Genomic DNA, 10,890 nt, shown 5'->3' on the forward strand with positions numbered 1-10,890 from the left:
ACAGGATTTGCCCTATTGCCCATTACCATTGAGCAACATGCTTATGATCACTCTTCCTTGTAGTGGTCTTGCTTGTACAGATATAGTATGTCTAGTGTGGGCCCCACAAGCACTGCTGGTATGAAAAGTTGTAGTTTCGCCCGTGGAGAGTGAGTGCACACACCAAGAGCGGTATGCACGGTCATGTTCACTTATGTTAAAGCTAGGTCCTTTCTGAGTAGGCTTTAAAAATAGGCATTTCATGAGTATATAAGGGGCAGCATTCTTTCAATGTCAATTTTAGATGTAAGCTGTCTTTTTGGTTTTGCCTGCCAGTTTATTATTGAAATGTCGAGTGGGTGGGCAGCCTTATTAGCCTGTTTTACGTGTGTACATGGGGAAATGTGTATTTATTTATTTATTTAATTAATCAAAGGCCCAATGCTTTCAAATGTTTGACATCGCTGTCACTGCATCAGTATTTCTGCATGTCATGAACAATTTAGCTGAAGATTAGAAGTCATGACAGCTCACTGAACAGCTTGTATGGCGATAGTGTTTACTTGACCAACTGCGATACTAGGTTTTTTTCTTGCACGGTCTTTGGGGCTTCCATTTTACTGCAATGTGTGGCACAGTCCAGATAGTAACATTCCTACAAAATAATTCTTCAGCTGTATGAGTGCTTTTGACCTGACCCCTTTCTCTTTATCTGTTCACACAGGCCATGCTCTGCTTTGTGCAACCCTCTGTCCTGTTCCCCAGCACCAGAATCTGTCTCCAGCATTGCATCTCTCAGTTGCACTGGAGGCAAACCTCCTTTGAGCCTGGTTGGCTCCAAGTCACCTTTCCCCTTCCTCACTGCCCTCCTATTTCTCATCAACAGCATCACTCACATCCACAAGGGCCTGACCATCAAGGTGAGAATAGACTTTTTCACTGTAACTTCTAGGTGAATGATGACATACTTGTCAGGGTGGTTAGTATTTGTATCTTCCCAGCCTTAAGAGTGATGTCAGTAGGACTATTAAAAAGGAATTATTGTGTATTTTTATTTTAAAAATACCAAAGTACTATAGGGAGAAATACCTCAATTTTCAGAACAGGTGGGATGAAGATCTGAAAAATATCTTCTGTCTTTGAATTCCAATATCCAGTTGACACTGGGAAGCTGGAATTATAGAGCGGGTGATGAATGATGATGATGCTTAAAGGATGGATTTATAAAGAATGTTGAGAAGGGTTAAATAACTGTTGTTTGGCTAAGCAAGATAAATAACTGAGTGTCAGAGGAGGAAAAGGATGGTTGAAGCATATATAACAATGGGATAAAATTAAGAGAATGAGTGTTACAGTGACTGAAGAGGTTTCTTCCTGCTTCTGGTTGTCCTGAATTTTTAGGAGAGGGTCATGGAAGATTGAAAACTCTGAAGAGGAAATGTCAGAGCCCCAGAGAGATGGAGTACCTAACATAAGCTTTCTGAAAGCCTTCCTCTGTCACCTTATGTTGAATTAGCTGACTGGTTACTAATAGGAATATCTGGCCAGATGAGTGAAAAACATCTTAAGCCACTGGCCAGACTTCTGCCTTAGAAAGCACTATGGAAAATGTAGGCAGTGACTATTGTTTACCTGTGATGGGGATGGTCGTGGTGGATGCAGGTGAGCCCTGAGGCAGAGAAGCAGATATTTATCAGGCTATTTTTAAATATCCCTCTTGGAGTAGCCAACAGGAATTCTCCTGTGAGAAGGTAGGGGCTAGGCCTTGGGGAGAGCTATGTTTTACTTTCCTCTAAGCATGAACTGTCTTAGTAGTATTCATTTCCACTTCTGATTTCTTTATAGTACAGCTCTGTGCTGGGCTTCAGAGGCTTGAAGGATTATCTGCATCAAAGCTGGCAGATGAGACCTCCCTCTGTAACTCCCTCATCTGCGTGGATCCTGCGCCATGAATATCATCTGCAGTACTTTGTGTTAGCGTTGGCTCGGAGAATGGTATCATTATTATTCCTTTAATTTCTTTCACCTGAGGAATTGACTTCACCTTGGCCTCTCCAACTCAGTGTGTCAGACTGGCAGCTGTTTTTTGCATCCATGTTCTTTCTCATATCTGGCTTAGGTCTGGTGACTCTTCAGCTGTATTTTATGCCCCATTAGCAAATAACATCCTTACAGTTACTAACGTGGGGATTTAGATCCAAAATACTTTGGATGGCAAAATTATATTTTTGCCTGTCTTTGGGCTAAAGAGAGAACAAAGTTTTCAAGTGTGCTACTAAAAAAGATGTCTGACTAAGGCAATCAGGGGAAGCAGAAAGATCTCGGTATGAATGCTGACGGTTCTTCCAGTCTGCCTCAGTCTCTCACTTTCCGGTGGGATCTATGTCTTGGTTGACCCTCCTGTCCTTGTTGATTGCCTTGTTGACAAATGATAAAGTGCTTTTATCTGTTGTTTTGTTTCCTGTACAGGCAGGCACTTGTCCAGATTACGCCCAGCATGCCTCACTCCATCACTGTGTTGCCATGGCATTGCTAAGCCGTCTGTTGCCAGGGAGTGAGCATCTGGCTTATGAGGTCCTACTGGATCTTGCCTTTAATCCGGAGTTTCTTCCGTAAGCTTTGCATTTTTTCCTTTCTGTAGTCTGGTACATGGGAAAACTTGGGAAAATTGAAGAAGTATGTGTTGGCATTGCAATTTTGTCATAATTTTTGGCCTTCAGTAGGGCCTGTATTCAAATTTTAGTTACTCATTGGTATATTCTCTAGTCACGGAGCCTTCTAATCAGACCAGCAATGTGGTTGCAGATTTCTCTCTGAGATACCAATGTTGAGAAAAGTGACCACTTTCTTTTGATCTCATCTGTGGCAAGTAGTGAGTCTAGAAAATAAATGGGAATTTGATATAGCCTGAAAAGCATATTAAATCTTCCTCAAACCCTTATTATACAAGTTCTGACACAAATTTTTGCTGATTTGACAACTGTGATGTCTTCCACCTTGCACTGGAAGAAGTCATGAGCATCTCAAATGTGAAGCCTCATATGTCTGGCCAAGAAAATAGTAGCAGTTTATCTTGTTCATGGAAGTCTCTTTGAAATTTGCTATGGTGCATTTCTGTAGGAGGTTGGACCAAGGTGGTCCAAGGAGATACTATAGTTTTCCAGAAAGAAGGAAAGTTTGAAGTTTGTGAGTGGGTTGATTTGTTAGTATTGTTTGGGGGGTTTTGTTTTGGTTTTGGTGATTTTATTTGTTTGTTTGTTTCTTTTTTGGGGGGAGGTTTTTTTGTTTTGTTTTGGTTTTTTTTTACAAATACCTGCTATAGAGCTACTATTTTGTGAGAATTTGGCAAGTAATCTGAGACCATGGTCAGTCTCTGGTCTGAGATTGTGGCACATGGATTTGACTAACACCTTCTTCCCTGCCCCCCAGTTTCTAACTACCAGTCTGTATGGTTCCCCTGACCTTGCCTCTGCGAGCTGCAACGCTACTATTTCAAGAGTTGTCTTAGTGATTCATGCAGGCCTTACATGATCATTGTGTGGAGGTTTTTCATAGCAGGGCCTCAGTATTGCTAACTCTAAATGTAGTTCTGTGATTCCCTTTAAATACCAAGATAGCTGATGCTTTACAGACACTCAGTATTATCATAGCTGAATGCTATAGAAAGTGTTGTGAGTGCTGTGCATACACTATTGTCCCCAATCCAGGAAGATTGTAGAGATTAATTTCTGTGGTGTTTTTTTGTTTGGTGTTTGGGGGTTTTTTTTGTTTCTTAAGCTGATGCCTGTCTTTATCTTACAGTGAAGGGAAAGCTGGAGGGCCAGAAGCAGCTGACTTCTCTGATATCCTGCATCTGGGTACCAGTGCCAAACTGGCACAGCCTGGCTCTGCAGCAGCATTTTTTTCAAAGGCTACCCGTGGTGCCCTACTGAGAGAATCGTACCAGAATCTGCCTTTTATCCGCTCCTGCTACCTTTCTCATTTTGTCCACTTGCAGCCTACCTTTATGTGTTCCCAAGCATTCTACCAAGGGCGGAATTACCTCATCCAGTCAATGCTGCTTCCTGAGGTCAAAGGGCCCATCCTGCCTTCAGACTGGCCGTTCTTTCCACTTATCAGCCTCTACAATAAAGTGACTAATGCAGAGACACGTGGGGCTGTACTGAACTCTCTCCCACTTGATCTCGTCAACACTGTGACTTGGAACCTGCAGTGGGTCTTGTTGCTAGAAACCTGGCGTGCTAAAACCCTTCAGAGCATCCCTACTGCTGCCAAACTTGCACGGCTTATGTGTGTCTTCCTCACAGGCAGTGACCTCTTTCTAGAAGCACCAATCCACCGCTATACAGCTGCCCTTCTCTCTGTATATTGCCAACCCAAGGCATTGGACTCCCTGAACTTGGATGCTCCTCTCCCTGGTTTGGCGTCCTTCCACGATCTCTATATAAGTCTCCTGGAGCAGTTTGAAGGTGTCTCCTTTGGAGATCCACTCTTTGGAGTCTTTGTTCTTCTACCTCTACAGAAGCGTTTCAGCGTTCATCTGCGTCTCTCTGTTTTTGGGGAGCACACAAGTATCCTACAGGCACTGGGAGTGCCGCTCCAGCAGGTAATCCTGGCTTATGGTAGTTGCCTGTCACTGCATATTTCTGGGTTACTGGGCTCTTGCCTGTGTTTCTCCAACCTTGATTTGGGCATCCTCCGAGCACTTGCCCTTCTTCCTCATCCCTCCTTGTCCAGTAGAATAATCATGCTTTCTTTGCTTAGAAGCTTTTTGTTCTCTCTGAAGAAAGTCCAATGCATGGAATGTACAATAGAATAGGAATGGAGAGCAACGTTCTTTTGATTTAGGGCTGTGACAGCAGTGTATATATTTTTTTGTTGTTATTTCTCTCTCTTTCTCTCTCTCTTTTTTTTTTTTTGGTTTTGTTTTGTTTGTTTTTTAACAGCTTGATTGACTGTAAGTCTGAAGAACAGAGTCCGGCCCCTGTAGGTGCAGGCCCTTGTCACATAATCATTTTCAGAAACCTGTTGAACTTTTGTTTTGAGAGCAGATGGTGTGTATATGTGGAGGGCAGGAACTGTGAAATTGTTCAGTCTTCAGTGGAAACTGTCCCACACCCTGCTTGGTCTAATGATTGAGTATCTCCTAATTTATAGCCTGTATGTATGAAGGGCTAGTCTGCACCCTATGTTCTTCTGCCAGCAATTACCTTTCCCTTAAGTCTTTTCTCACCTTGGTGAGAATCTTTTCCTTCCCCAATGAATGGTCAAACAGTTATTTTGCCTCTGAACCATATTTCCACATTTAGTTATACTGGAGTTGTACTTTGCTGGGTAACTCGGCAAGAAAATTTGATCTGCCAAGTGTAAGACTGTGTTTCTTTTGAATGAGCAGAGCACAAGAGATGGGATTTAGCTGGCTTTAAGTTCTATGTCAGTTGACAGACAATACCTGATCTAGCCTAAAGTTTGCTAATACAAAGATAACCTTTCAAAATTTTTTTTTTTTTTCCAAACAACTGTGAACCAGCAGTTTATGTGAGATCAGTGCTTTCCATTGCGTGGTTGCAGCACTTTTGCTCTGGTTGTAGTAGCCCTGTGGCCAGTTTTTCTATATCATTATGGCCAGATGAGCCTTTGTTTCTTAAGCCAGGTAAGCCAAGATATTCTGGCCTGCTTCTTATGGTAAGTTCTCTGGATGTTTGCAGTAGTCCTTCCCTGTCTATATTGCAGTTCCACAAATACGTGTAGGAACAGAGCTGAACACCATCTTCCAGATGAAAGCCTTGATTCTACATCACGTGCTTTATCTCGTCTTGATCCTTCAACACCAGATCCCTGAGTACCATCAAAATTGTGGCATGTGTTACAATGGAGAACATTTCAAAGCAGATTGTTTTTCATGTGCTTAGAAATTTTTTAAATGCCAAATACTTTGAACAATGTTTTCATTGCTGTGTTGCTTGAAAACAAACTATGTTTTGGAAAATTTGAGCAAGATCATTTGAGGAGGTGTTGGTTGTTTAGGTTTTTTTCCTTTTTGTCTTCAGTTGAGTTAAAAATACCCGAGCGGGCAGACTGCTTTTTGAATTGAGTAAAAACAATGATTGTCTTTAATCATGAGAAGAAGATGCTCCAAAGTGAAATACGTAATTTTAGCCCTAGAGAAGAAGGAAGAAGCAAGCAAAACCAAGTTGTTACTAGAAGCTTTTCTAACCTATTTTTCGAAGCTAGGGAGCGATGTCAGAAAATGTTGGAAACTTCACTTAACAACATTAACTCTGGCAGATATATCTGGTTTCCTTTTCTGGCTAAATGCATAGGACAAAGTAAGCCTTTCTGGTACATTAGCAGGTTGTGGTGCTGTTGAAAGTACTCTGTCTCCTCACTTTAAAACCATTCTTCTTACCTGTGCCAAAAAGCAACTGCAGTGATTTAACCAGTAAAACATCTCTCCATAGAGCTGAAGAGGTCTTGAGGATGCTTTGTTAAAGGTGTGTCACATAAGTTGGTGTGGGCAGCAACAGCTCTGCTTCAAGTGGGGGTCATGCCACCGAGGTACATGATGTTATATAGGAGTGCACGCACAAACAGCTGGGGAAGGGCACCCTAAATTCATGAACTTCCCCTTGCTACTTAGACCCTGACAAAAATTGTAATTTTGCCTCTGGGTGGGTTTGTTGCAGTTTCCTGTGCCTCTCGAGCGATACACTTCCCCTCCTGAGGATAACCTGAACCTCCTGCGGCTGTACTTCCGAACGCTGGTCACTGGTGCGCTGCGCCACACCTGGTGCCCTGTTCTTTATGTGGTGGCTGTGGCTCATGTGAACAGCTTTATTTTCTCCCAAGACAGCACGACACAGGTAGGTAACAGATAGCAGAGCCTCAGGGCTGGAAGCTTTGGGTTTTGCATCTGCTCTTCCCAAGGGTCCAGTGTGGTTGTGGTGAATAACTGACGCTGGGCTTGAAAACAAAGATTGTAAGCAAATGTTCTGAGAACTGGTCAGCTGTTTGAGAATCCACATATGAGACAGGACAGCAGCTCTTGTTCATTATGTCCTAAACCACTTTAATGGTAGCCAATCCTACATAAACCTTTGAAGTCAGCAACTATGTGGGCTATGGTACAGGGGGAAGAATGAAGCAGGGAGGATGAGAGAGCTGATCAGGCAGAGAGAGCTTGTAATAGATTTAGCCCCTGCCTGGGGCAATCTTAAGGTGTAGAGTATTCTTTCCTTTCAGTTTTCTTGAATAACCAAGCAGAAGCCTTCCTATGGCCTTGGGGCCTCTAGCAGTGATTACTTGTGCTAACAATTCTCTGATCTACAGTTCTATCTGAAAGTTGAGAAGTCGGCTGAGTTTCAGGTCAGGGGAAGGAGGAGAGAAGCAGGATCCAAGCAATAGCCATCTTAAACCCTTTCTGCTGGAACAAACTGCTCTTAGGAGCATCATCATAATGAGCAAAGCATCCTCCTGGAGTGCTGTACTCCTGCAAAGGTAGCATTGCGCCATATTAAGCAAAGTATGTGTTTTGTTTCCAGGAGATTGATGCTGCTCGGAAAAGCATGCTGCGGAAGACGTGGCTGTTGGTGGATGAGGTAGGATCTGTAAGGTTCAGTCTGTGCCACTGGGACTTAAGTTTTTCAGACATGGTACTCTTACAGATTTAACTTTGGCTTTTGAAATTTGTGTTTAACTGCTAATTTGAGAATGAGGGGTGATTAGCAGTAGGATTTTGACCTGCGAATGGCTATAAATATTGTTACCCAGTTCTTGTAGTAACTGAACTCAAAGCACTGAGCCTGATGGAACCTAGATGAATCTCCTGTACTGTATTTCTATGCCTCTTGCCCAAGCAGCATTATATCTGGATAGTGAGAGGTCCTAGAGGGATGATTCTAACACGACTATGAATAGGTGGCCAGCAGTGATCTCCCTTAACTCTTAGTTGGATGCTTCCCTCAAAAAAACCCAAACCAGATGTAAGGTTTCTCTTTTTTTTCAGGGACCTTGCCAAAGTCTATCATTTGTGCAACAGAACTGTGTCATTTGGCCCTTTATGTTTAGCATCCAGGGTAAATTCTTTAGATCCCAGTCAAAACCCGATTTGGGCTTTTGTCAAGAAGTCATTGTGAGGGGTTGCTGAGGAGGCAGTGGAGTTGTGTTCAGAAGAGGAGATCTTATGCAAATCAAAAGTGAATTTTCTTGGAAGAAACTCACCTTTTATAGCTCTTCTATTGAAGATGATACAATTAAATACTTCGGGCTTGATGGAATTGTACTATCTGGCAGGTCGCTATGTTGTGTTGGAGATAGGGTGGAAAAGATTAGATTCTTTTCAGACATGCTTAATGGCTGTTGTTTCTTTCTTCAGACCTTGAAGAAGCACCTACTCTACTACAGACTGCTGAATGCAGAGAGCCCTTTGGGATTTGATCTTTATGAGCAGCTCCCTCCCGTCCGACTGAAGTACCTGCAGATGGTGACACAAAGAAAATAAGGAGAATGCACTAGTGCTAGTCTCATAGCAAAACAATTGTGCAAGAAGAGGGCCAAGGTGAAGAATGGAAGAGCTCAGTTTACGCTTCACTGATGAACCTATGTGCATTTCAGACAGTTTGAGTGTCTTACCTGGATGCTCTTGGCATCTTTGCAAAGTGAAGCACTAGTAGAATGCTCCCAGCCCTGTAGAACAATACACATCTTCTCAAGATAAGACAGTATGTGTGTGGCCTTCCATGATGAATGCTGGAGCATTTTCCTCAATTCTGTTTCAGGTGTTCTGCTTCTCCCTGGAGAAGGTGAGAACTTGTCTGAAAGGCACTGGACTGTTGAATAAACAGAAGGAAGTGGAAAAGCTATTTCATTCAGTCAGGCTGGAGACTGTGGGTTCTTTCCTTTGCTTTTTTTGGACCCTGAATTTTGAATGGTCCTTTCCCCACACCATCTCCTGCAAATAAAATTACAATGCAACAGGGAAGAAGCTGATCCTGAGAGCCTCTTTTTTTTTTTTTTTAAATATATATACAAGCAGTTTCTCCAGGACAGTGTTCTGTGACAGTCATGCAGACATATTGTGTCAGACCTCAAAGAAATAATAGTTCCTAGTGCAGTGGTATAAACACTGGATGTCTTCCCTTGGCTGTCTTTTGGATAGTCTCTAAACTGCTTTCTTTTCTCCCTTAATTTGGTTACATGTATAACAAGATAAATAATTTCTTTGCAGGGCAGGATGCTTGGCAGTAACCATTCCCCATTAGAAGGGAAAAGAAGTATCTGCTTGTTTAGCTAGGATATGTATTGGTTGCCCTCTGAGAAGAGGGGAATGTAGTTTAAATTTTAAAGTGGAGTTCCTAAGCTTAAACCTAATTTTAAAAATTCCTAATGTGATCCCACTTCTACATCCAAATTCTGTATTGCAGCCTCAGACACAAGAACTACAAGTACAGTGTCCTAAAAGGCTCATCACAAGTGCCAGGTCAAGTCCAGAATTTACCCTAGGTGTGATCTCGCTGGATGTTTCGTTTATATCCAATAATTTTTTGCAGAACTAAAGTCACTGTGGCAGGCTTTTGTTTGGAGAACTTTTATGAGCAGAACTTGTTAAAGTTATTTCTTTTGTTTTGTTCTTAGGAATAAATTCCTCTGGAAGGTGCAGGGTGATGCCTGGCCTGAAGACCTAAGCTTCTCTCTTTTTGTCTATCAAACAGGCCAAGCTAGCTTCCCTCCAAAGAAACCATGCCTATATTAATGTTGCTCCAGTGAGTGTCCTAATAAGAGTGTGAAACACTGTTAATAGGCCAGCTTGTAACTGTTGAAATTGTTCCAGACAAGAAACAAATTCAAGCTAGCAGCTTTATAGCTGTGGTGCTGTCTTTACATTGGCAGTTTTCTAAGTGTACCAGTCCCCCTTAGGTCACCAGAAAATATACTGTTTCATCTTTTTCCCCCTTATTTCAGATAGGACATGGGCAGAACTGATGTTTCATTTTAAACTCTCTCTTCCCCCCCACCGCCCCTGCTTTTTTTCCTTCTATTGCAGCTTTTGATCTGTGGTTTCTCTCTGCTGCAGATCAGTGGCACATAAAGTAACAAAAGCACAGTGGTCAACATGGGGTTTTTTGTTGTTAATTATTTTAAAAATACTTGATGTCATTAAAAGTTTAATCAAAGGCATTCAAGTTTCTATTCTGTCTAGATGGTGAGAGCCCAGCAGTTGTCTTTCCAGAGCAATGGATGGTAAAATTTAAGGACTCCTAGCTGCCTGTTCAAGAGCAGCCTTCATGAAGGACTTTGCCTTTTGCTTTTCAGACCTCCAGTTATAAAAACTCTTCCAGTCTTTTCTGCGATGCCGAGTTTTGTAATGTGTACAGGGTGTAAGTAAATATTTTGATAGCTCTGCAGGTTGTTTTGGAATTATGAGAATGCTCTCCTTTATTTAAATCTTTCTTGAGCCTGGATAGTTCTGTTTGCAGTTTATCAATATCTTGGGAATGGTACTGCTGTGAAGAAATCACTAAGCTTTGGAGCTCTGTAAGAGAGCTCTTCAAGCCAAAGGCATCGTTCTGTCTGTGTGGTGGTCCATTAACATGGGGTACCAAATCGTGTGTGTTTGTGGGGAAGGTGCAGGGTGGGTATTGTGTGATTTGTCATGTGCTGCAGGTGGGAAGACGGTAAAAAACTGCCCATGGATGGTATTTGTAGCTGAGAGAGGAGGTGGGTTTCATTTATTTTGTGAACTCCGGGAAGGAAAGGATCAAGCTTTGGGCAGCCTTGTACCAGGTTTCTCTGCAGAACACTAGAGGGCATTGCTTTATCTAGTTTAAATGCAAGCCTTCTCGGCTTAGTGCGATTGGGACTTAAAATAAACCCCAAAAGAGCTAACCCTTAAACCTGGTTTGAATTTTCTGC

At 42.3% G+C, this 10,890-nt stretch overlaps 1 protein-coding gene across 9 annotated transcripts in view; it reads left to right on the forward strand.

The window, feature by feature from the left end:
* Positions 1 to 8,867, forward strand: part of RPAP1 (RNA polymerase II associated protein 1) — a 41,445-nt gene extending 32,578 nt beyond the window's left edge. For 7 of the 9 annotated variants that reach the window (XM_010580066.1, XM_010580064.1, XM_010580067.1 and 4 more), the window contains 7 exons: positions 704 to 899; positions 1,825 to 1,974; positions 2,449 to 2,591; positions 3,781 to 4,585; positions 6,666 to 6,842; positions 7,521 to 7,577; positions 8,354 to 8,867. In XM_010580066.1, the coding sequence (XP_010578368.1) occupies positions 704 to 899; positions 1,825 to 1,974; positions 2,449 to 2,591; positions 3,781 to 4,585; positions 6,666 to 6,842; positions 7,521 to 7,577; positions 8,354 to 8,479 (1,654 nt within the window). In that variant the 3' untranslated portion in view covers positions 8,480 to 8,867. Of the gene's footprint in view, positions 1 to 703; positions 900 to 1,824; positions 1,975 to 2,448; positions 2,592 to 3,780; positions 4,586 to 6,665; positions 6,843 to 7,520; positions 7,578 to 8,353 lie in introns of those variants that run through there. The other 2 variants (XM_010580071.1, XM_010580072.1) reach the window with 2 other exon arrangements.
* The last annotated feature ends 2,023 nt before the right edge of the window (positions 8,868 to 10,890 follow it).

Source organism: Haliaeetus leucocephalus, unplaced genomic scaffold (genome assembly GCF_000737465.1).
Source record: "Haliaeetus leucocephalus isolate CR32 unplaced genomic scaffold, Haliaeetus_leucocephalus-4.0 Scaffold696, whole genome shotgun sequence".
Taxonomy (NCBI): domain Eukaryota; kingdom Metazoa; phylum Chordata; class Aves; order Accipitriformes; family Accipitridae; genus Haliaeetus; species Haliaeetus leucocephalus.